General features: G+C 43.7%; 2 protein-coding genes and 1 long non-coding RNA gene across 3 annotated transcripts; 1 reads left to right on the top strand and 2 right to left on the bottom strand.

Moving 5' to 3' along the window:
- Positions 1 to 882: 882 nt before the first annotated feature.
- Positions 883 to 2,012, bottom strand: LOC135557201 (uncharacterized). The gene is made up of 3 exons (XR_010458192.1): positions 1,612 to 2,012; positions 1,229 to 1,298; positions 883 to 1,136 (listed from the first exon to the last, which is right to left on the bottom strand). It is a non-coding gene; the product is annotated as an uncharacterized LOC135557201 (long non-coding RNA).
- A 7,755-nt stretch (positions 2,013 to 9,767) lies between these two features.
- Positions 9,768 to 11,047, top strand: LOC135557200 (basic leucine zipper transcriptional factor ATF-like 3). The gene is made up of 3 exons (XM_064990403.1): positions 9,768 to 10,038; positions 10,255 to 10,365; positions 10,558 to 11,047. The coding sequence occupies exons 1-3, from the start codon at positions 9,964 to 9,966 to the stop codon at positions 10,741 to 10,743; spliced, it is 372 nt and encodes a 123-aa protein (XP_064846475.1). The 5' UTR covers positions 9,768 to 9,963; the 3' UTR covers positions 10,744 to 11,047.
- An 8,139-nt stretch (positions 11,048 to 19,186) lies between these two features.
- Positions 19,187 to 23,018, bottom strand: LOC135557610 (cyclic AMP-dependent transcription factor ATF-3-like). The gene is made up of 4 exons (XM_064991050.1): positions 22,881 to 23,018; positions 21,948 to 22,202; positions 21,560 to 21,667; positions 19,187 to 21,177 (listed from the first exon to the last, which is right to left on the bottom strand). The coding sequence occupies exons 2-4, from the start codon at positions 22,191 to 22,193 to the stop codon at positions 20,932 to 20,934; spliced, it is 600 nt and encodes a 199-aa protein (XP_064847122.1). The 5' UTR covers positions 22,194 to 22,202; positions 22,881 to 23,018; the 3' UTR covers positions 19,187 to 20,931.
- Positions 23,019 to 25,926: the final 2,908 nt, after the last annotated feature.

Below are 25,926 nucleotides of genomic sequence, written 5' to 3'. Positions count from 1 at the left end.
GACCGAGAGACTGAAAAACAGCTTCTATCTCAAGGATATCAGCCTGGGCTCCCGAGTGGCTCAGCGGTCTAAGGCGCGGCATCTCAGTGCAAGAGGCCCTGTTTCGAATCCAGGCTGCATCCCATCCGGCTGTGATTGGGTGTCCCATAGGGCGGCTCACAATTGGCCCAGCATTGTCCGGGTTTGGCCGGGGTAGGCTGTCATTGTCAATAAGAATTTGTTCTTAACTGACTTGCCTAATTTGTAGAATAAATACAAATTAAACAGTCATCACTAGCCCATTAGAGGCTGCTGTCTATAGGCATAGACTAGAAATCACTGGCCACTTTAAGGAAAGGAACACTAGTCAATTTAATAATGTTTACATATCTGGCATTACTCATTTCATATGTATATACTGTTTTCTATACTTCTACGGTATATTAGTCACTTATTAATGTTTACATACCTTGCATTACTCATCTCATATGTATATACTTTATTCTATACTATTCTATTGTATCTTAATCTGTTCCGCTCTGACGTCGCTCGTCCATACATGTATATAGTCCTAATTCATTCCTACTTAGATTTGTGTGTATTGGGTATATGTTGTGTAATTTGTTAGATATTACTGTACTGTCAGAGCTAGAAGCACAAGCAGTTCGCTACACCCGCAATAACATCTGCTAATCACATGTATGTGACCAATATTTGAATTGGCCCAGCGTCATTAGGGTTTGGCCGGGGTAGGCTGTCATTGTAAATAATAATGTGTTCTTAACTGACTTGCCTAGTTAAATAAAGGTTAAATAAAAATAAACCTATGAACCAGAGGAACAAAAGGCCCATCTGGTATGAACCTGAATTAAATGGCACTTCAATTATACATACAAGGGTCCATCAACATGCACAAACACCAGTCTCCATTTTATTTCACTATTTCATTTTCAGAGATACAGCATGAGAGAACACAATATGAATTAATTTACAAAAAGCCAAGAATTAGACCTATACATTTAGTGTGATGTGTGTGACCCAAGGAACAATCGGAGGGCATTCTCTGTGCTGGCATGAATAACCATTTGAGGTGTGATTCCATTGACTTGAGCAATGCACTCACAGACAAGCAGTGTGTTCTTAGGTTCATTCCTGTACTGGAGAGGGGAGATATATAATACATTTAACGATTCAAAACAACCAGGTTGCTGCTTTCCATAATGTTGCATTCCAAATGATGACAACCCACATGTTTTTCTGCTTCCAAGAGAGAGTCTGTCTCCAGACACAGGTGTTCCAATGGAATCAGTTTTGGCTCTCTGTTACAACACAGTAACAACACAGTAACAACACAGTCATTATGAGGGGACTCAACGGGAACTATCAAAAATCATGTCTGGTTTTATCAAACCATGCGGCCGTTTCAGAGTTTCATGTTTTGCAGAAAATGCACACAGCATTTGGCAAAGTGAAAGCAGCCTTTAACCATTCTTTAAAACTTGAAACAAGAGCTTTGTATGCATATTCAAAGATCAAGGGGTTAGAAAAGGTAAGGGATTTCTATAACAATGAGGACATACAGTACGGAGATATTACTGGATTACTGCAGGTTAATGAACAACTATCGCTCACCTGTTCATTCCTGCACAGACAGCTGAAGAGAAGGAGAAGTTCCCTGCCTGCACTTCTTCCACGGCCACTGATGGTTTCCCTGCAAAGTTGTGCATCGAAGCACGAGTGTTTTTTAGAAGGCCTTCTAAAAACACATTCATCACTCCAGCAGTCAGGCAGTCCTCTTATGCAATCCTGATTTTAATACACCCACACTGTTCTTTCAGAGTATCTATGGTGACCTTTGCAGCTGATTGGGAATGGATGTTCCTGCGTCACAGAGGAAATGCCCTCAACTTTGGTTACACAACAAGAAACGGTCAGGAGAAATATACTGGTGACAAATAATAGCGCTCCGTAATATCCAGTTACAGTGAGACATTCCATGCAAAGCCTGTTCTTATCCCTGCCAAGGACACTGCTCATTGCACTTGCCCACAATCTGATAACATTCATGTAATGGCGTGTCTAGTACACATAGCAATATGGATCAAGGCACGATGAACTCACACTGGCAAAGCTCCTTGTGCATTTGTATTTGCTTGTTGAAAACAGTCAACTGCTCCTATCTGTCCTGAAAAGTGGGGGCATACCAAGGTGTGAAGTCAAGACCAATCTGTAATCAAAATAATAAAAAGAGACAGTTTAACAGGCGAGAGTCAACAGAAAAATATCCGAACTGTCAATGATTCAGTCTATTGGCAAAACATAACCTCGGCACAAATCTGAAATGGGCACTGAGCAGTGCAAAGTAGGACCCTGCTTATTGTAAACCAGTTGAACAGTGGGTGGTTAGCCAAAGGTTTCCAGGCCCGTGCCAAAAGTCAGTCAGTCCCACACAAAAACACATGCTGGGAATGTTCAGCTAGAGCGCCCTGTCCCCACCAGCTTACTCTGCGCTGTTATTGAGACATTGTTGACTTTGTCCTAATACTTGCCTCTCTGGGCTCCACCAAATTAACATTGTGAAAAATGGTTTATGACAGACATTCCTTCCAAAGCTAATGCAAAGGATATCGATCATGTAGGGTATCAGCAGGCAGAGTGAATTATTAGTGATTTAAGAAGTTGTTCTGTGAGAGTTCAAATACAGTTTAGCAAGCGGGAGCTCAGGCTTAATAAGTCTAATTTGTTTGCTTTACAGAAGTCACATCATCTTACAGTTTTTACACCAGAATATGACATGTACGTTTAAGCATGGTGCAGGGCCAGACAGACCTGCTGCATAGGAATGGTGATCTGATAATTGGCTTTTCCATGGAATTCTATGAGTAGGCCTACAGTACAGTATATTCGGAAAGTATTCAGACCCATTGACCTTTTCCACATTTTGTTAGCTTACAGCCTTATTCTAAAATGGATTAAATAAAAAAATGTCCTCATCAATCTACACACAATACCCCATAATGCAAAGCGAAAACAGGTTTAGACATTTTTGCAAATGTATTACAGATCAAAACAGAAATAGCTTATGCAAATAAGTATTCAGACCCTTTGTTTGGAGACCCAAAATTGAGCTCAGGTGCATCCTGTTTCCATTGATCATCCTTGAGATGTTTCTACAACTTGGAGTCCACCTGTGGTAAATTCAATTGATTGGAAATTATTTGGAAAGGCACACACCTGTCTATGTAAGGTCTCACAGTTGACAGTGCAGGTCAGAGAAAAAAACAAGCCATGAGGTCAAAGGAATTGTTTGTAGAGCTCCGAAACAGGATCGTATCGAGGCAAAGACCTGGGGAAGGGTACCAAAACATTTCTGCAGCATTGAAGGTCCCCAAGAACAAAGCGACCTCCATTCTTAAATGGAAGAAGTTTGGAATTGTCACGATTTACTAGGAGTGGTGGGTGGAATCAGGCGCAGAGAGCAGGGTTCAGTAGATTGTCAATTTATTCTCCGGCACACAAAAACGGTCACGCCAACACACAGGGCGCATACAATTGACCAGCCCAAACACAGGACTAAAATAGTCCGGAGAATACATACACGAAAAACCACCATACAACAGAGTAACAAAAAACAATCCCGCACAAAACAAGGTCGGGACAACCTACTATATATAAGGACGCTAATTAAACTAAAATACACACAGGTGAAACTAATAAGACAAAACCAACGGACAAACGAAAAAGGGATCGGTAGTGGCTAGTAGGACGGTGACGACGACCGCCGAGCACCGCCCGAACAGGCAGGGGAGCCAACTTCGGCGGAAGTCGTGACAGGAACCACCAAGACTCTTCCTAGAGCTAGCCGCCAGGCCAAACTGAGCAATCGGGGGAGAAGAGCCTTGGTCCGGGAGGTGACCAAGAACCCGAGTGTCACTCTGACAGAGCTCCAGAGTTCCTCTGTGGTGATGGGTGAAACTTCCAGAAGGACAACCATCTCTACATCACTCCACCATTGTAGAGTGGCCAGATGGAAGACACTCCTCAGTAAAAGACACAAGGCAGCCAGCTTGGAGTTTGCCAAAAGGCACCTAAAGGACTCTCAGACCATGAGAAACAAGATTGAAAACAAGATTTAACTCTTTGGCCTGAAGTGGACGGGCGGGGGAGCAGAGGCGGACACCTAGGTCCGGCAGGTTGGTTCGATGAGGTCGTGGACTGACCCGGTATTCTGCGTCGAGGCTGATGTCCAGTGGGTCTGTTGGGGGTTCAACCCCGAGGTCGGGGAGCGGGACGATCCATACGGTTATGGTGAAATGCCTGAATCATCTCTGGGTTGAGGATGTCCTGGTCGGGGACCCAGGACTGGTCTTCAGGCCCATATCCTTCAGGCCCAAGAGACACATGGAAGGACAAGGAGATTTTATACTGACGGGGTAACTGGAGGCGATACGTGACAGGGTTGATGCAATGGGTTATCTTGAAGGGACCAATGAAGCGAGGACAGAACTTTATGCAGGGGAGGCAGAGCCGGATGTCTCTGGTAGAGAGCCACACACGCTGTCCAGGGTGAAAGAGTGGCGTAGGTCGGCGGCATATGTTGGCAAAGCATTTCTGTCTATTAGAGGCTTCCTGCAGATGCCGGTGAGCGGTCTCCCATAAACACTCACTACGCCGACACCAGTCGTCGACAGCTGGGACAGTACCAGGCTCCACCTCCCAGGGAAATATGGGGGGTTGGTAACCAAGGACACACTGAAACGGAGTAAGGCAGAGGGATGAGTGCATGGGTGATTTCTGAGCGTATTTGGCCCAGGCCATATACCGGCTCCAGTCGTGTGGCGAGGCAGAACATTGTTGGCGAAGGTACTTCCCTATTTATTGGTTCAGGTGTTCCGTCTGCCCATTGGTCTGGGGGTGGTACCCGGAGGAGAGGCTGAAGGTGACCTCCAGTCGGTCACAGAAGGCTCGTCACACCCGGGAGACAAACTGGGGCCCGCGGTCAGAGATTATGTCCTCTGGAATCCCATACAGACAGAACATCTGCTGGAACATACATTCTGGCAATTCCATGGCAAATGAGGAAGAGGAACCAGACACATTTTTGAAAAACGGTCTACTATGACAAGAATGGTGGTGTTACCAGAGGATTCAGGAAGGTCTGTGATGAAGTCAACAGCTACAGTTGAAGTCGGAAGTTTACATACACTCAGGTTGGAGTCATTAAAACTAATTTTCAACCACTCCACAAATTTCTTGTTCACAAACTATAGTTTTGGCAAGTCGGTTAAGACATCTACTTTGTGCAAGTAATTTTTCCAACAATTGTTTACAGACAGATTATTTCACTTATAATTCACTGTATCACAATTCCAATGGGTCAGAAGTTTACATACACTAACTTGACTGTCCCTTTAAACAGCTTGGAAAATGGCCATCAATGACACGGGGAGGAGGGCTGGGCCTGGAAACAGAAGAAGGGGGAGACACAGGCTTAATCCTAGACATATGGAAAGTAGGGTGAATACGGGAGGGTATGGGGTAACAAAAGACGAACAGCATTGAGGCTAATGACTCTAGAGATGGGGGACGGGCCGATAAAATGGGGGGAAAGTATATGGGACTCCACCCAGAGGGGCAGGTCCCGGGTGGAGAGCCATACTCTCTGCCCGAGCCGATAGCATGGAGCAGGGATCCGGTGGCAATCCACTTGTTGCCTATACCTGGAAGTGGTCTTCAACAGAGCGGCCCGGGCTCTCTTCCAGGTACGGCGCCTGCGGCAGATGAACATCTGGGCAGAGGGATTGCTGACTTCCTCCTTTTGTTTGGGGAAGAGCGGAGGCTGATATCCCAAGGAACACCCAAAGGGTGAGAGACCAGTGGCAGAGCAAGGAAGGTTGTTGCAGGAGTACTCAACCCATGCCAGTTGCTGACTCCAGGTAGTAGGGTTGGCGGCGATTAGGCAACAAAGTCCTGGTTGGCTTGTTCCGACTGCCCTTGTTCCGACTGGCCGTTGGACTGGGGGTAGAATCCGGAGGACAGGCTGACCGATGACCAAATGAGCATGCAGAACACCTTCCAGAACCGGGACGAGAATTGCGGATCCCGGTCAGAGACCATGTCCACCAGGAGACCGGTGCGCCTCCCGGACCTGTTTCGCTATACCCCAGCTGAGTGCCGTCGCCAGGCACGAGGTGGGAAAGATGGTCTCGGGCTCTGGGTTGGTAGCCGTGCGGTTATAGCGGCAAGAAAGAGCATCCGGCTTGACGTTCTTGGACCCCGGCCGGTAGGAGAGGGAAGAGTTGAACTGGGTAAAAAGTATGGCCCATCTCGCTTGCCTGGAGTTGAGGCGCTTGGCGGGGCGGAGATACTCCAGGTTTTTGTCGTCCACAAAATGAATGGATGTTCTGCCCCTTCTTGCCAGTGCCTCCATTCCTCCAACACCATCTTCACCGCGAGAAGCTCCCGATTCCCCACATCGTTGTTCCTCTCCATGGCATTGAGGCAGTGGGAGAAGAAGGCGCAGGGATGCAGCTTGAGGTCCAGGGCAGAACGTTGGGACCGGACAGCCCCCACTCCGACATCCGAAGCATTGGCCTCCACCACGAACTGACGGGAAGGGTCAGGATGAACCAGGATAGGAGCAGTGTTGAAGCGGTGGTTAAGTGCTCAAAACGCCCGGTCAGCCCGGTCAGTGGAGCAGGTGTTCTTGGGGAGAGCGGGAGAAGATGAGGATGTCATCAATGTAAATGAAGATGAACCGGTTCACATGTCATTCACCAGAGCCTGCAGGGGCGTTGGTGAGGCCAAAGGGCATGACCAGCTGTTCGTAGTGGCCGCTGGCAGTGTTGAAGGCGGTCTTCCACTCGTATCCACCCCAGGTGGTAGGTGTTTTGTAGATCCAGCTTGGAGAAAACAGTGGCCCCCTGGAGCGGGTCGAAGGCCGAGGAAATGAGTGGTAGTGGATAACGGTTCTTCACAGTAATGTCATTAAGTCCTCGGTAGTCAATGCACGTGCGCAGGGTCTTGTCCTTTTTTTCCATGAAGAAGAACCCTGTGCCAGCGGTAAAGGAAAAGGGATGGATAAATCCTGTAGCTAGGGATTCCCCAATGTAGATCTCCATAGCCTTGGTCTCTGGTCCCGACAGGGAGTGCAGACATCCCCAGGGCGGCATGGTGCTAGGGAGGTCAATTCTGCAGTCATAGGGGTGGTGCGGTGGAAGGGAAGTGGCCCAGGACTTGTTGAACACCTCCCAGAGGTCCTGGTCCTCTGCGGCAATGGCGGACAGGGCAGGAGCAACATCCAAGCCCCCAGCAAGACGTCTCGGGACAGGTTGCGCCGACTTCAGACAATGGGCATGGCAGATCAGACTCCAGCCCATGATTGCATGGGATTGTGTCACTGGAGCCAGGAGTGGTGTTATGGGTAACCCAACCTATGGCTCGAAAGCCAGTGTGGCGTCCAAAAAGCTCTCATCGGCCCCAGAGTCAATGAGGACACGAAGAGATTTGGACTGGTCTCCCCGCAGCAGAATGACATGAAAAGGGGTGCGAGTAAGAGAAGCAGAAAAGGTCTCCATATGGCCCGCCAGAGTACTCGCTCCTACCGGTGAGCCTGGTCTTTTACCGGGCAAGAGGACACAAAATGACCAAAAGTCCCGTAATACAGACAGCTCCTTGTGTTGGTCCTGTGTTGCCTTTCCGCTGGTGACAGCCCAGCTCTGCCTAGTTGCATAGGCTTGGAAACAGCATGATGAGGTAGGCTTTCTTGGAGCAATGTGAGGGGAAAGAGGAGGTCTGAAACTCGAAAATGAGGGCACACTGAGCTAAAAACGCCCAACAGTTGCTCGGTTCTCCATTAAAGTGCTCCGGGTGAGGTAAACGGGGCTCCCAGGAAGGTGGAGAGGCTGGTGGGGTGGCACTGCTAACCCCCGAGTTACAGAAGGGCGGTGGGGTTACCATCCTGGCAGGCTGCCCCCTAGAGAACCCGCAGAACTGCTCCAGTAGCATGTCCAACGCCCGGTCATGGCGCTCAGCCAACATTGGGACCACCTCCATAAGACCCCGAAGCAATTCCTCGTGCCTACCAATTGAGGCTCCTTGGGAGGAGATAGCATTGTGCAACTGGTCTGGGTCTGCTGGGTCAGTAATGGCCAGTTCATACTATCAGGTATGAAGGTAAGACCCAGGTGCAGACAACATCGAATTAACAATGGTTTAATAATCCAACAGGGGCAGGCAATAGACAGGTCAAGGCAGGCAGGGCAGTAAACCAGAGGTGGGGCAAAGGTACTGGACGGCAGGCAGTCTCAGGGTAGGCAGAGGTCAATAATCCAGAGGTGAGGCAAAGGTACAGGTTGGCAGGCAGAGTGGTCAGGCAGGTGGGCTCAGAGTCAGGAGAGGCAAGTGTCAAAACCAGAAGGGTGAAAAAAAGAGACTTGGAAAAGCTGGAGCTGAGACAAAAATGCTGGTTGACTTGACAAACAATACAAAATGGCAACAGGGGGAGGGGCAATGCAAATAGTCTTGGTACCCATTTGATTAGCTGTTCAGGAGTCTTATGGCTTGGGGGTAGAAGCTATTTAGGAGCCTCTTGGACCTAGACTTGGCGCTCCGGTACCGCTTGTCGTGCGGTAGCAGAGAGAACAGTCTGTGACTAGGGTGGCTGGAGTCTTTGACAATTTTTTAGGGCCGTCTTCTGACACCGCCTGGTATAGAGGTCCTGGATGGCAGGAAGCTTGGCCCCGGAGATGTACTGGGCCATACGCACTACCCTCTGTAGTGCCTTGCGGTCGGAGGCCGCAGCTATGCTCCCATTACACCCTCTTCTATCCAACATAAGTGTATGTTTCATATATGACCACGGTTGAGAGTGACTGGTGACAGATGTGTCTGCTCTAAAGACTCTCCAGGTGGTGCATCAGAGGGCTTAGGGCCTGAGACAGGTGCTGAACATGCGTCCCACAGCCAAGTCCCTGGAGGTGTTTGGGGAGGTGTTCAGCAGCAGGCCCAACAGAGAGGACAAGACAGCTAGGAGGACCAGACCACCCATCAAGAGAGCCATAGAGCAGGCAGAGCTCAGGAACAACTATGCTCCTATTTGTGCAGGAACAACTATGTTCCTATTGTGATTGGAAGGATGCAATACTGTAGTATTTATCAACAGTTATGGGGTTTATGTTCGCAGAAGTCTGTGATACAATATCGCCCTCACGTGGTGGATAACGGAAACTGCATACTGTATGTACAATGTATACACCTCTATAGAATCACTTTTTGAAACAGTCCCCTTTTTTGCTAGGGTATTATTTTTTATACAACATTTGTCACGGCGTTGAGGTCATCCTCAATCGTAGGCTTATGAGAATATAAGAATACAGCCAGATTGAACATAACATTTAAAAATGTTAAACTTTCTGAAACATTGTGGGAAGGAGCATCTGGTCCTAAAATGTAAAGAAAATGTATAAAGCATGTTGATTTGAATAAAAAAATCTAAATCTATATCAAACATTTTAACAAGCACTTTTAAAAATAAATACAGTATGTGCTGCTTTTTTTATTTTATATATTTTATTTTAATTTTTACCCCTATTTCTACCCAATTTCGTGGTATCCAATTGTTGTAGTAGCTACTATCTTGTCTCATCGCTACAACTCCCGTACGGGCTCGGGAGAGACGAAGGTTGAAAGTCATGCGTCCTCCGATATACATGTGCTGCTTTGCTCTTGTCCCAACACTCAAAGGGCGTCACACACTATTTAGCACGTGATTTAAAATAAATATTGGCGTCTTCAATGAAGCGGCAAGTGCACTTTGAACAAGTGAAACTCTTTGTCTCTTGCATGCAAATCCGTATCACTTTTGTAGACTCTATATCTTGGAACTTGCTATCTGAAATAAAACGTTCAAAGGCGACTTGTTTTTTTTAATACATTTCATATTTTAAATAATCGATATAGGCTAAATTTATTATTGCGTCTGAGATGTCTGACTGCGATATTTCTAGCAGCTTTTTGCAAATCAATGATCAAAGCAGTTTTATGCTTCAAAGATGCGAGGTAAGTGTCAAATACACAAAAGTAGTAGGCTAAAGTTGAATGGTTTATACAATTATTCCTTTGTTGATTGTTTTGTCACTATCACTGTTGACAAATGGAATAGTAATCCGCGCCATTGTGTTGGATGACCACACAAAGCTTAATCGGGGAGGGAGTAGCAGCGTTGTGTGATATTCTGACTGACATGCAATGTGGCATTCTGTACCTCTGCTGCAGAGCTCTGGTGATGAAGATGATGACTGGAGACTTAAAAGAAGGGAAAATAACAGGGTGGCAGCACAGAAGAGCCGAAACAGACAGACACAGAGAGCAGATGAGCTGCATAAGGTGGGTCTGTACGTGCGTAACAGACTCCTTGTCGTCACACAACTATCTTGGCATAGTCTAACCTTTTCTCTTATATGACAGGAATAACACAGCGATCAATGTTACACGTATTCTATGAATCAAGTGGATTCAACTTGTATTCTACTCTACTAGTAAGATTATAAAGTAACTGAGCCCAGTTGTCCCTTACAGGCATATGAGTGTCTGGATCAGAAGAACAGGCTGCTGAAGAAGGAGGTACAGTTTCTGTCTGAGGAGCAAATGCGTCTGACTGAGGCCCTCAAGGCCCATGAGCCTCTCTGTCTAATCAGGCAATGTGTTCCCACCCTGGGGTCAGGGCCCAGGGACGTAGGGGTCCTCTCCAGTCTGCCCAGATAGCCACCATACCATGCAAAGGTCACAGAGACAAACCAACATTGGAGACTTGTAAACAGAGTTAACAGGTCAGATCACGCATGTCCTCCTCTGTCCTTTGTACTCTCTGTGTCAATTAGATTTGTATAGCTTGAATCAAGTTGTAATCAAATAATTATAGGTTGAAGTAATGAGCTTTGTTTCAGATGTTCAAATTGCTTGTCCTGCTTAAAATGTGTTGTATAGTAAATTGCAAATACATTGCATATCCCTCTCCCATGAGACCATCTCCCTTTCAGACTGATAAATGTGGTTACCGCATCTTTAATCACTTGTGTTTTTGAACTGGTGTTTCCGGTATCTGGGTTTGGCCATGTGGGAACTTCTCCTTTACCAGAAACAATAAACCATAAAACATTTTTTTTTTTGGGGGGGGGGGGGGGGGTTTCCTTATTCCCCACTCTAAAACAGGTTATACACTGGCTATTACTAATGTATTTATGAATTTCAACACTTAATTGATCAATTAGATAATCAAATCACTTAATCCAAATATCAGATGTAGAGTAATATTACACTATTTTGGTTAACTCATGTTATTACATTGTTGAGGTTACCCACTCTCTCTTCCCTATAATGTGGGTAAACACTCACTAACCTCACGTCTTCTCAAACATTTCAAAAAAATGTGTGATGTTGAATAATGTTGCATTCTGGTCAACGTCAATGATCTACAGTACGTTATGGTCTATCTTGATCAAATGACTGCAGGCTTCTCTCCAACGCAATTATGGATGGATGTACACATTCCCAGTAGTCTAGTATTTGGCAAGGCTGTTTCTAAGAAATGCAGGCTGACCAATGAGAGAAGCGAAAGTCTCTCCAGCCACACAGGCAGTGCTTTTCATGCCAGAGGATTCTATTGACTTCAGTGTGCTGTATTTGAGGGAGATTGTGGTGATTATCACAAAGCCTTTTGTGTGGATCGCTCTTTTCAAAAATGGTTTATTTCTCACATTTAAGTAACACGCACTTCTTAGTCATTTTGTCTTCTAACTTTCAAATGAGCACAGATTGCTTGGACATAAACAACACAGGTTACTACTTTCAGTTCCATTCAGGATATATTGGGGCATCATGTGGTATTTCACATAACACGCTCTTCTGTACGAATATTAGTTTACACATTCAGGTTAACATGACTTCACTTTCAGTGTGAAGTCAGTGTGTAGCCTTACTGGAAAATCACATCCTTCACTTCCTTCTCCTTCATTTCAATTGTTTTATTTTACTAGGCAAGTCAGTTAAGAATAAATTCTTATTTTCAATGACGGCCTAGGAACAGTGGGTTAACTGCCTGTTCAGGGGCAGATTTGTACCTTGTCAGCTCGGGAGTTTGAACTTGCAACCTCCCGGTTATTAGTCCAACGCTCTAACCACTAGGCTACCCTGCCGCCCCATTGGCAGGTATACAATAGATACCCTACATTCAAATGAAAAAAATATGAATGTTAACGGCATAAAAACAGCATACTTTAAAAAAAAAATGATCGTCATTGTCTGTGTGTGCCCCATGGCTGTCAGATTTGGTAAAATAGTCATTTTACTGCACTCTAGTGACTGAACCATGAGAGACAAATATTTAACATTTACATAATGATGCATTCCTTGTCCCTCGTTGTTCTTGTGTAAATGTATGGGGCATGAACTTTCAGAGGAACTGAAACATGTTTTTGAGGAATATACTGTGTACAATTTTCTGTGCCTTCCCTCTCAAGTTGAGAAGTTGTGGTGGTGGAAGACATTTTGTTTGCCAATGAATATTCTAGATGCGTAGCTCTGGCATATGGAATGCCCAGTGTGACATATCCTCAATCTTTATCCCAGTCTTGTCCCGTCGCTGCAACTCAGGAGAGTACAGACTCGGGAGAGATGAAGGTCGAGAGCCATGCGTCCTCCGACCCTGCCAAGCCGCATTGCTTCTTGACTGACACACTGCTCGCTTAACCCGGAAGCTAGCCTCACCAGTGTGTTGGAGGAAACACTGTACAACCGGTGACCAAGTCAGCGTGCATACGCCCAGCAGGCCACAGGAGTTGCTAGAGCGCGATGGGACAAGGACATCCTGGCCAGCCAAACCATCCCCTAACCCGGATGACACTGGGCAAATGGGTCTCCCGGTCCCAGCCGGCTGCGACACAGCGTGGGATCGAACCCGGGTCTGTAGTGACACCTCAAGCACTGCGATGCAGTGCCTCACCCATTAATTTCTACACCTTGTTGCGTCTAAAAGAACAGAGGTACATATCCAGACTTTGCTTAAGCTGAACATCCATTCAAAACCAAGCATGACATTGTCAAAAGCACCAACAGTGGTTGGCAGGCCTAGCTTTTTGGGGGCCTGAAGCAAAATTGTATTGGGGAGCCCATCCACTTCAGGGGAAAAACATTTGACATTCTACATGTTTGGCCATGGGGGTTTTGCAATTTTATTACTAATTTAATGGATGTCTATTCGTTTTGCCATGGGGCGGAGATAAAAATGATAATTTTTACAGCTAATTTCATGCAATTCTACACATTTTGCCATAGGGTGGAGAGAATTGTTTTTGCGGTCTACACATTTTGCCATGACTTATGCCATACTAATTAATATGTTATCTGAGTGAGAGTGACTAACAAAATCAATGGGGCCCCTTGGAAGTACCCTTCATGCCTGGTCAATAATTCAGCCATGATTACAAGTTTAGATAGCTGACTAGACTAATTTACCAATATGAAGCCTGCATGGGCTAATTGAGTGACCAATTGGCGACAGATTTTAATGCGAATATTCAAACATCTGTATAAAAACACTATACACATTTTCCCACCAGAGATGTTTCCATCAAATTGACTTGTTTCAGGTAAAGGGCTGTGCGTGATGACAATAGTGCACATTAAAAAAACAATTTGCGGTCAAATTCCCACGTACCGAATAAGTTAAATGAGTTTCCATCGCATTTTCAACTCTACTGAGTTGTTTGTGTTATATAGGGAGTTTTCCCACTTTGGTATTGGCACGTGTGCTCTAGCCAAGCATTGAAAATCATGTCACCAGAATAAGACCCTCAATATTTATTGGAAAGGAGTGTCAAACTCATCAACCTTGAACTTTCACCATCTTGTGAAGTTCACAATTGATTTAATCTGCAGCCTAATAAACTGCATGCTTTCCCGACAAATCATAGTGGGAGTACCATACAACATGTCATCTCGTAACTCCACGTTTAGTTCGATATGATGGCTATTATATCAATATGTGCATAAAAGCCTTTCCACCAACATTTCTCACGTAATTATTTTTACTGACAAAAAAAAAGATCCCACCTTGTTCAGCGTATTTTTGTTTTGTCTACGTTTGGAAAGTTATTTAAAAATTTGCTGTTTCTATCAGGCCGGTCAAGATATTTTACATCCGACATGCACTTTACAGGCATAAAAAGGTGGAATGGAAACCTTCGTTAGTTACTGACATAACTGCTGAAGCACATTTTTAAATAGCACCTTGTGTATTCTACTCTTCTAACATTCAACAGTAAATTGAGACACTGACTGATTCCTAAAACTAAATGGGAGCGACCACTTATGCCTGGGGCTGACCTTGGTGGTTGGCATTAAGCTGGAATTAAAACACAATGACACAACTCTGCAGCAGTGGAACTAACATTTCACAAGGGACCTACAATTTCTGTTGAGTGCATGCAGTTCTCATATGAATTTATTGCATCAATTTTCCACATGAACTGAACATCTTGATACTGTATGTCTGAGTAGCTTGCCTCATAGTACATTTCCTGTAAGGGCACAGCATGGTTTCTTGTCTTGCATCACCCAGAGCTTCATGACACAGTGTCAACCCCACTATGATGACTCTCATCTGACCCTGACAGAGAGAGGTCAGTTTATCAACAAACTGACACAGCTCAGAGGAGAATGGATATCTGGATGGGGATTTATGATATAGATATTGATTTACAGCATCCATCAGTTCATGTGTGGATGCTTGTGGTTGTCCTGTACTACATAAGGAATCCCAGAAAACTTTGGAGATTAATTCAAATGTCATGCCCATTTCATAATCTTGGAAGCAGGTCAGGATGTCAAGTAGGGCTCCCTGTCATTGCATGAATTGCAATGTTGAGACAATTCACATTTCTGTAAGGGTTGCATCATTCCTGTTCTATATTTTGTAGAGCAACTCTGAGAGGCATTGCAAATGGTATGATGTAAATGATGTAAATGTTTGATCATATTTTATTATCTGTGGCATGAGAATGAGTTGAGTGCTGCAAGGCTGAAGGAACAGTTATCATGATGGGATACAGTGCATTCAGAAGGTATTCACACCCCCTGACTTTTCCACATTTTGTTGTATTACAACCATCATTTTTAGATTTCTTTTGTCACTGGGCTACACACAATGCCACATAATGTCACAGTGGAATTATTGTTTGTAGAAATATTTACAAATGAATTAAAAATAAAAAGCTGAAATGTCTTGAATCAATAAATATTCAAACCTTTTGTTATGGCAAGCCCTAAATAAGTTCAGAAGTACACATAGTAAGTTGATTTTACTCACTCTGTGTAATATTAGAGATTAACATGTTTTTACCTCATCTCTGTACCCCACACATACAATTATCTGTAAGGAAGGCCGATGGTGACTTTAAAACAATTACAGAGTTTAATGGCTGTGATAGGAAGAAAACTGAGGACGGATCAAAAACGTTGTAGTTACTCCACAATACTAACCTAATTGACTGAGTAAAAAGAAGGAAGCCTGTACAGAATCAACATATTCCAAAACATGCATTTTGTTTGCAGCTATTTTCAAGCATAGTGGTGGCTGCATCATGTTATGGGTATGGTTGTAATCATTAAGGATTGGAGAGTTTTTTGGGATAAAAAATAAATGGAATGGAGCTAAGCACAGGCACAATCCTAGAGGAAAACCTGATTCAGTATGCTTTCCACCAGCCACTGGGAGATTAATTCACCTTTCAGCAGGACAATAACCTATAGGCCAAATCTACACAGGAGTTGTTTACCTATACAGTGAATGTTTGGCCAAGTTACAGTTTTGACTTAAATCTACTTGAAAGTCTATGGCAAGACCTGAACCAGTAGGTATATTCAATGATCAACAAACATTTTTACAGAGCTTGAAGAATTTTGAAATGAATACTGGGCAAATGTTTCACAATGCAGGTGTGGAAAGCTTTTAGAGACTTACTGTCACATTCGTTATAAGGATCAGACCAAGGCGCAGCGTGGTATGCTTACATTCTTATTTATTTAAAGGATGAACACTGAACAAACTAACAAAATAACAAAACGTGAAGCTATACAAACGAGTGCTGACAGGCAACTACACATAGACAAGATCCCAACAAACACCAAAGGGAAATGGCTACCTAAATCTGATCCCCAATCAGAGACAACAATCAACAGCTGTCTCTGATTGGGAACCATATCAGGCCAACATAGAATTACAAAACCCCCTGGACCTACAAAACCCTAGACATACAAAAACCCTAGACAATACAAAACTAGCGTACCCACCCTAGTCACACCCTGACCTAACCAAAATATAAAGAAAACAGATATCTCAGGTCAGGGCGTGACAGTAGCAAACCTGAACCTATAATGGAGGGTCTGGGTGGGCATCTACCCTCGGTGGTGGCTCCGGTCCTGGACGCAGCCCCCCCTCTTTATGCTGATCCCTCCGCCTTTGTAGAACCGGACCATGGTTCCGCGGATCATCGCCAGAGGCCCCGGACTTGGGGCCATCGCCGGAGACCCCGGACTGGGGACTGTCGCCGGAGGTTCCAGACTGTGGACCGTCGGGGGAGGGTTCCGGACTGTGGACCGTCGGGGGAGGGTTCCGGACTGGGGACCGTCGGGGGAGGTTCCGGACTGTGGACCGTCGGTGGAGGTTCCGGACTGTGGCCCGACATTGGAGGTTCCGGACTGTGGCCCGTCGTTGGAGGTTCCAGAATGTGGCCCGTCGTTGGAGGTTCCGGACTGTGAAACGTCATTGGAGGTTCCGGACTGGGAACTGTCGCCGGAAGCTCTGGACTGGGAACTGTCGCCGGAAGCTCTGGACTGGGAACTGTCGCCGGAAGCTTTGGACTGTGGAGGCGCACTGGCGACCTGATGCGTGGGACCGGCACTGGTGGTACTGGGCTGAAGATACGCACCTTAGGGCAAGTGCGAGGAGCAGGCACAGGACGTACTGGACTGTGGAGGCGCACTGAAGGTCTGGTGCGTGGGACCGGTACAGGTGGCACCGGGCTGAAGACATGCACCTTAGGGCGAGTGCGGGAAGCAGGCACAGGACGTACTGGAATGTGGAGGCGCACTGGAGATCTGGAGCGTAGAGCTGGCACAATGCGTCCTGGCTGGATGCTCACTTGAGCCCGGCAAGTGCGGGGCGCTAGCACAGGACGCACTGGGCTGTGCAGATGCACCGGAGACACAGTACGCAGAGCCGGCGCAGGATATCCTGGTCCAAGGAGGTGTACTGGAGACCAGGAGCGCTGAGCTGGCACCATCCGTCCTGGTTGGATGCCCATTCTAGCCCGGCAAATGCGAGGAGCTAGAATAGAGCGCACCGGGCTATGAATGCCAACTGGAGACACCATGCGTATCACTGCGTAACACAGTGTCTGATCAGTCACACGCTCCCCACGGTAAGCACGAGGGGTTGGCTCAGGTCTCACACCTGACTCAGCCAATCTCCCCATGTTCCCCCCAATTTGTTTTATGGGGCTGCCTCTCGTGCATGTCTCGTTGCTGCCTCGATCTCCTCCTTAGGACGGCGATACTCCCCAGCCTGCGTCCAGGGTCCTGCTCCATCCAGGATCTCCTCCCGGGTCCATTCCTCCTGACCATGCTGCTTGGTCAATTTGTGGTGGGATCTTCTGTCACGTTCGTTATAAGGATCGAACCAGGGCGCAGCGTGCTATGCGTACATTATTATTTATTTAAAGAATGAACACTGAACAAAATAACAAAACGAAACGCTATACAAACGAGTGCTGACAGGCAACTACACATAGACAAGATCCCAACAAACACCAAAGGGAAATGGCTACCTAAATATGATCCCCAATCAGAGACAACAATCAACAGCTGCCTCTGATTGGGAACCATATCAGGCCAACATAGAATTACAAAAACCAGTAGACCTACAAAACCCTAGACATACAAAAACCCTAGACAATACAAAAACCCTCGACATTACAAAACTAGCGTACCCAACCTAGTCACACCCTGACCTAACCAAAATATAAAGGAAAGGTCAGGGTGGGTGTGACACTTACCCAGAAAAACTCACAACTGTCCTCACCGCCACAGGAGATTCTAACATGTATTGACTCAGGGGTTTGAATAGTTATGTAAGAGATATATTTGTGTTTTATTTTTCATATAGTCTTTTAACAAATTACAATGGAACATTACAGAGCATTTTGTGTAGATCGTTGACAAAAATGACAATTAAATTCCACTTTATAACACACTTTTTTTCTGAAGGCACTATACAGGACAATAACATACCTCAGCCTCTGCAAGAGAGAATGAAAACATCCTGTGTGGTGCTACACATATGAGAACATTACAGCACACAGACCTTTTCACCTCCCAACTTTCCCCAAATTCGAACTCTGGTGCCAAATAATGATCCAGTGCCTCTAATATGGTTAATCATTTGTTTTGATCATGATCCACTGTTCAGATTGTGGAGATTTTCATCTCAGAGTGTGTTAAACGTCCTGTGTTTAGGGAAATGTGTCAGAATAATCAGTTATCTAAGTATTATCCATGTTTCACAATCATGTTCTAGAGAAACACTGGAGAAGATTCTGTAGAAACACTCCAGGAAAACCGCTGGACGGTCAGTAATTTGATCTACCGTAGTAGTCTGTGACAAGAATAAAGACGTCCCACAGTCTGGCTGCATTCTGGCTGTTATGAGTATTGAGTTACTCATTTGTGTAGTTATCAAAAACCACCATCAGAAAAATGGGATATTACTTTTTATGGAATATGGACCACAACGATGGCGTGGAGTGAGGGATACTTGTGTTCTGAGTGAAACATTATGTCACAGCCTATCTCATCAGATAACACCCACTGAACTATACTATAACTGAGCAGGCCAGGCACAGGAGAACACACTCTTCCAGTCTCTCTCCTGCCCTCAGTGTTATGAGTCTTCTGGAGGGAGACATGTCCTGGCTTGTCCTCAGATGAACGCCAACACAAATAATGTGCTGAGATGCTAAACATGTTCATGAATATTTGTTTTGCATCACAACTCTGCAATGTCAATATACCAATGCCATTGAATACCATGCCATTGAAAAAAAGGTTTTAAATGTGGTGAATCCTTCCCCAGAAACAATAGAAAACAAAAACATTTGAAGTATTTATATATTTATTAACAAAGTATCAAAAACAGAAAAATCAAAAGACAGAATAGAATTGAGTACTTAATTGGTTTCATCTTGTGGTTTTACCGGACTTGATACAATGTGATATTTCTCATTACACGAATACTTTTAGTGAACAATGTTTAAGTGAGAGAAGAAAATGGAAGGTGAAACAGAAAAACAAGACAGGTATTGAAGAACATAAAACAGGCGTGTCATCCTTCAAATGAAGTATTTCAGTAGTAAGCCCCCAGCCATGACTAGCATGCCTGTTTCAACACGAAACACTGAACTACACAAAAACAAATAAAACACATGGACGCCTGCGTCTCTCACCGTCTTCCTCTCAACCGTTTACTCACAAACACACACAGATAAACAGTACCTTACCATAAACCACACATGTTATTTTGAGACACTACAGAATATAGAGACAAAAGCTACTATTGATCATACAAATGTGTTGTTTGCGCAATGAGCCTACCAAGAGGAAGTGGCAGCATAACCAATGGACTGAGGGGAGAGGGAAGGGGGGGGTTGTTTGGCAGTGACTTGGTAATTGCAGCCAAACACTGAGGCAATTCATGTCATCTTCCAAGACTTCAAAGTGAAAACCTCAGACAATCAGAGTGCTAAATAATTCCACTTAGATATCTAGCTACTTATACCTAGTGGTTCTATTTGATGAGTCCAGCCTCAATAACACAAACAAACACCTTTTTGAAGACAATAGGGAGGTGTAAGTTGGTTTACATATATGTTATACAGTAAATACACACTTGTATACACGTGAACAAAATGTAATAGGAAACACACAAGCATAACTTCAACATTTCAGAGAAAATACGACAGATCACTACGAAATCAGGGTCTAGTCAGAATACACCAGCTTACAGAAATGCAACGACTGATTTTCAAGAAAAGAGTTCCGGGTCTAACAGTGCCATTGTCTGTCAGTAAGTTAAATGAAATGCTATCTAAGTGAATCAACATTACATGCACTCCCTATATTGTCCTCTTATGAGAGGGTTCCTGTGATATGAACTACGCCTGTATCGTCTGAGTTAGTGGTAGTAGTAGCAGCTTCAGAGGTTTTTGTTAGGCTAGTCAAGGGGGAAGAAAGTGAGCTGTAGCCAGAGCTAATACAGAATATATTCAATAACAGCAAACACTTCATACCTACGTATGCGAAAAACGTTCAATATGACAGTAATAACACAGCTATCAATGTCGCACACAGTACACAGCCATTAATATCTCTCCACGTGTATTGTGTGCCATAAAGATAGCTTATACACGTAGTATTTTTCCTCAACAAGCATATATCTCAACTGACCAGTGAAATCATGTGCCTTTACCACTTTGACATCATGCTTTAGTACAAAAATAGAGAATCAGTAATTTACCTCAATTAAAAAAGTAAAAGATTTAAGGAAACAATAAATACATTAGATGTATTTCTATGTTTTAGTGCTTTGACATTCGCCCTATGTGCCGGAACAGCCCAAGCCACCCTAGGTGGAACACGGGGTGTCCGTCCTTGTGCTGTCCAGTCCTTCCTCTTATCACCAACCCAGCTGCAGTCACTATGTTGAAGAGCGGAACGTGTAAAGCTCCTTTGCTTTGACGGCCTGAAAGAGCCTTCACTTGATGCAGGTACAGAGTGCAGTAGCCAGGGGAAGGTGAGTGCTTGAGTGTGGAAGTAGTATCCTACTACCCCAGAGTGGGTGGATCAGAGATGGCCACTGGTTGACACTGAAGTGTGGTGGTGATCAAGCTGACCCATCTGCAGGGTTCCATCCTTGATCTGCTGGATGAATAGGTTTCTCTCGTCCTCAGGGGTCTGGCCGTTCTGGGCCCGTACGATGCATGTGGGCCGGTGGAGGTTCAACATGTAGACTAACTGCTGCTTCTGGTTCTTCAGCTCCTCAATCTGGGCCTTCAACTCACTGTTCACCAACTCTAGTTTCTCAGACTCCTGGAATAGTAGTTTGGTCAGATCCAGTTAACCATGTTGGTACATCTTTTGAATATTCAATTATGTTTAGTGTAATTGAGTTTGTATGCAAATAATTACATTGAGTTATTACATAAAAAAGGGGAACCTCTACCCTTCACTTAAATCATAAAAAAGTTATGGGAGATTAAATAGAAAGTATCACTGAGGCACATGCATGAGGCTCTAACTTTATTTGAAAAACCTTTTGAATAAATAAAGATATTGCATAATATAACACTATGTCTACTTAATAAATCACAAAAGACCACTTGACAGTCTGTCTGGCAGCCTCTGGGTAAAATGTATAATCTCTCCATCCCAATAAGGCTGTACTGCCCTTTAAAATACATATTGAATTTACCTTTAGCAGACAATCCGTTTTTTCCTTCTTCTTATTCCTACATTTGGCAGCAGCTACTTTGTTTCTTTCTCGTCTTCTTTTCCTCCTCTCGCTTTCCTCCGGGGTCGCCTGATAAACACACATTGGGAAAATGAACAACCTCGAATAACAGCACCAAACTAGTGTGTGCTAAAATGTGTCGGTAAACATGTAATTACAGTTGTTCTGTATAGCTCCGAATTAATGTACCACCGTTTCACACAATTCGGTGAAAACATAGGCCTATACAAAAAAAGGCCCCTTATAAGAGTTATTACTATGTAAGAATTACTATTGGCTTTATGCGGGCCAACAAATAACTGAAAGGGAGTAGATATTACAAGTACGCGGCTAATGTCGACATCCTTACCAGTCTCTTGACACTTGTGGCTTCTGACGGTCTGTCTGAACTTGAGCTCGCACAGTCGCTCATGATATCCGTACTCAGTCCGTTGGACAGCCGCCTGTGCTGGATAGCGTAGCGCAACTCCTCCTTTACCAGGGGAGTGAAGTTGGTGAAGTCCTCGAGCGTGAGTGTTCCAGGCGGGGACAGGCAGGGCACAAAGGCTGACGCGCGGATCTCGGACAGGCTGAATCCCTGATGCTGAAGCATCATTATGAACAACTGAAACAAAAAGTGGTGCTCTGTCACATAACGCGTACTAAAATCGAAACAAAAGCAAGACAACAACCCTTGGACACTGGACTGAATAGAACGTCAGATAAGCAGCAACATCTTGACAAGTGAGCAAGACGATTAATAAAAGCTTATAGAAAAGGTGTATTCACGTCAAAAAATATAGTGTCTTGCAAATATATACCATTGGAATATTTTATAGGCCTACAAAAGAACGCTAGCGTGTTCTCTGTTATGGGTGTGATACCTTAGAGGCTATGTCGCTACAATTCCACCAGACACAGCAGCTAAAGTTTTCTACATTGTAGCCCAACATGCCAACAATGTAACAATACCGGCAAATACATCCCTGTTAAACAATGTAACAATGCGTGTCACTTTTAAAGACTTTTAAGGATCTACCCAGTCGTCGGATAAGTACAGTCCATTTATAATTCAAGTTTCAAAATAACCAATAAAACAAATATAAATAAACTCTAGTTTAATTCACAACAACAAAAGTTACGAGTAGCCTAAGCATTGTGCATTTAAACCCGTTTTCTTTATGAATGGATATCGGTCCGTCTTAAACTATGCAACATTTCGGCTGTTGTGGCACGCTAGGCGGATCTTCTGACACTTCGATCCCACACCGGAAGAAACTTCTTATTAAGAAAATAGACCTACCTGATTATGTTTTCAGTGAAGAAATTGTGTTAGACGTTGAAAGGCATTTTATTCGGCTCCTGGGTGTGAGACTCTTCTGTTCTGTTAAGAAAGTTACAGTTGTCGACTGAGCGTTGCATCACCCCTTTTTATAGTGGACACTTCGGCATTTACTAGTTGGTGGGCCGGTCGTGGTGACGTCATCCTATTTATAGCACTGTGGAAGCTTAGTTGCGATGATGCAATCCAGCAACCCTTTGTAGCACACCATAAAAGGGCAGGCTCAACCCCCTTTACTCACAAGGAATTTAAGTCGTAACATTTCATACTAATGAGCAAATACAGACGTCATAGTTGAAAGATCCGAGGTGTTTTTTTGTCAAGTCTATGTAAAAAAAAATGGTGTTAAAGGTATACATACATACCTTCAGCGAGGGGCTTGCCCATCTCCCTGTTAACATATCAGTCATATCATCTCTAGCATTCAGTGCAAGGGTATGTCTCGGCTACTAGCAAAAATAATAATAACAGTAATAATAATAATAAAACCTAGTTTATCAGGGAGCTTCCATGAAGTAGCATATTGCTTCTGAATTTAGCTTCTGAATGAAGTAAATGTACATTGAACTACAGTAATATTTTCAAAATAAGGATTTGCTTTTCAAGGTACTGTACTTTTTAATATATTTGTTTGTGTGCTGTGTGTTGCTTTTGGATGTTATGTATTACTTATACCTAAATTACTTAGATTATTGAAATATTATAATTGTAGATGTAATATCTGATGTTAATTACACGTTTATTACATAGTTATTAATTTAAGTGAATTACAAATCTTGAATGCTATGGGTGGCCAGGTGTCAGGACTTTATATATATATATCATGCATGAGCTATGGTCTCAATCTTACAGAGGACAGTTAATTTAGGTCTCATGGAAAAACTGATATTTGGAGGACTTGATAACAGGCATAAAATCCCCACTATTCATTCCATGGTATCTTTGTTTGATTCCAAAACAAGATTAAACTGATAGGAAACTGTGGCAAACCATGCTAGTGAGACTGAAGTAATATAGGGTTCACTGCTTCTATTTCTTAGTTGGAAAATCTTTCAGTTGTGGGTACACATAGATCAGTTTTAGTTTCTCGGGCTAGTTAAACGTTTTACTTTGTATATTTATATATAAGATATAAACTTCTAAGTCATACTTGCATTTCAAGAGGTTTCAATATTTTTGCGAGGGGGGCAAGGTAAGTTTTAGTTTTATTGTGTTTTGTATGTCATAAACATCAAGTGAGGATGGATGAAGAGATTTTCAAAATTATATTTTCAAATATGAAATAGCTTTTGAAATCTTGATAATTGTTCATAGGTACTGGTGGCTCACTTGAAAGTGTTTCACTATAGTTTTGCCTCTGTTCAAGCTGTGCTGGCCTCTGGGAGAATGGTGGTTGGAGTGTGGAGTAAGCGAGCACTGCATTCCTCTAGTTGATGTGAAGTGCAACTTTCTGATGATAGTCAGGTCAGCCAGTCTCTCCCTGGAAAGGCAGCATGTTTAGGTTTAACCAACACCTCCAAAGTACATTTGAAGAGTGATTCTTCATACCAAAATGTATTGATTTGATTTACTTTATCTGGTGATGAGATCATTGGGACCTTTATGTGTCATGGTTATTTGAGTGTTGTTGATATATGTTTTATACCCTCTCAGAAAGTTCAAGGCATATAAACAGTTACGCTGAGCCAAAGACCATGAGCAGTTTTCCAAACATACAATATCACCCAACAGCCTGGACTCCCAAGATATAATCACGTCATAGTATTTTACATCTCACCATACGTATGCAGACAGGTGTTCAAAGGTCTAGGGTCATGCCCGACCCTCAAAAAGATGTTGGGTCTGTGATACATCACATACTAACCCCACTTGCTATTTATACTGTATGATAAAATCTGGCTTGCTATATCATTTAATGACTCTCAATTGAATATGACAATAGAAAATGTTGAATTCATGTTTTGTTCCTCATGGTTTATGAAGACATTTTATTTCCTTAAGTTATGTCCTCTTATTCATCAATTTAGAAGTTTCTGGAAAAGGCTGGATGTTTTGTCATTTTGCCATACTTTATTTAGCCTCTTCTTGTTATGAGCTGTGACCACAGTTTGTGGACCGTGTGAAAAGCAAGCAGGACTAGTCGGTCACAAAGTTTCATTGAGCGTGAAACACACAGGCATCTCTCCGGGCTGTTTCTGATTCCCTAAATCTCTTTAGCAAATGATGGAGAGAGGCTAAACATTAACTCATGTTGTGCAACTATAAATGTCCATCCATCATGACAAAGCAAATTGATTTACTAAACTTGTGTCCGTACAAGTTTATGGCTTGCTGGTTTACTTCCACAAAACGTTGATGTTTGTTACTTATTTAATTTAACTAGTCAAGTCAGTTAAGAACAAATTATTATTTACAATGATGGCCTACCCCGGCCAAACCCTAACCCGGACAAAGCTAGGCCAATTGTGCGCAGTCCTACGGGACAACGCCAGTTGTGATACAGCCTGGAATCAAACCAGGGTCTGTAGTGATGCCTCTAGCACTGAGGTGCAGTGCCTTAGACTGCTGTGTCACTAGGGAGCCTTGGGCAGATACATTGGGATACCAATCATTATGCTGTTGTGTCAAGCCACATTTTACAGGAGGGTTTGGAAAGTTTAGGTTGAGTAAGTTGATAAGTTGTTTTGCAAGAAAACAAATCAATTCCATACAGCCTGTCATGATTTTGATGCATTTTCATGTATTTTATTATACATTTATATTCTATTCTGTTTGTTTATTCAATAGGGGTAATATGTAGACTATTTTGGCTATACATTTACATGTTTTGCCCTTAATTTTGTTTCATTATAGGATACTTTCACTATTTATTTTGTTGTGGCATCACTTTAACTTGTATTTTGTCATGTGACAGCTACAATAGACGTTCCAATGTTTATACTCCATAGTGATATACCCTACATAACATAACATGGTTCTCCCTACTTGAAAAAACGTCGATACTTGT

The sequence above is a fragment of the Oncorhynchus masou genome, chromosome 16 (assembly GCF_036934945.1).
Source record: "Oncorhynchus masou masou isolate Uvic2021 chromosome 16, UVic_Omas_1.1, whole genome shotgun sequence".
Lineage (NCBI taxonomy): Eukaryota > Metazoa > Chordata > Actinopteri > Salmoniformes > Salmonidae > Oncorhynchus > Oncorhynchus masou.
Note: the sequence above shows the minus strand (reverse complement) of the source record. Positions and strands in the feature narration are given on the sequence as shown.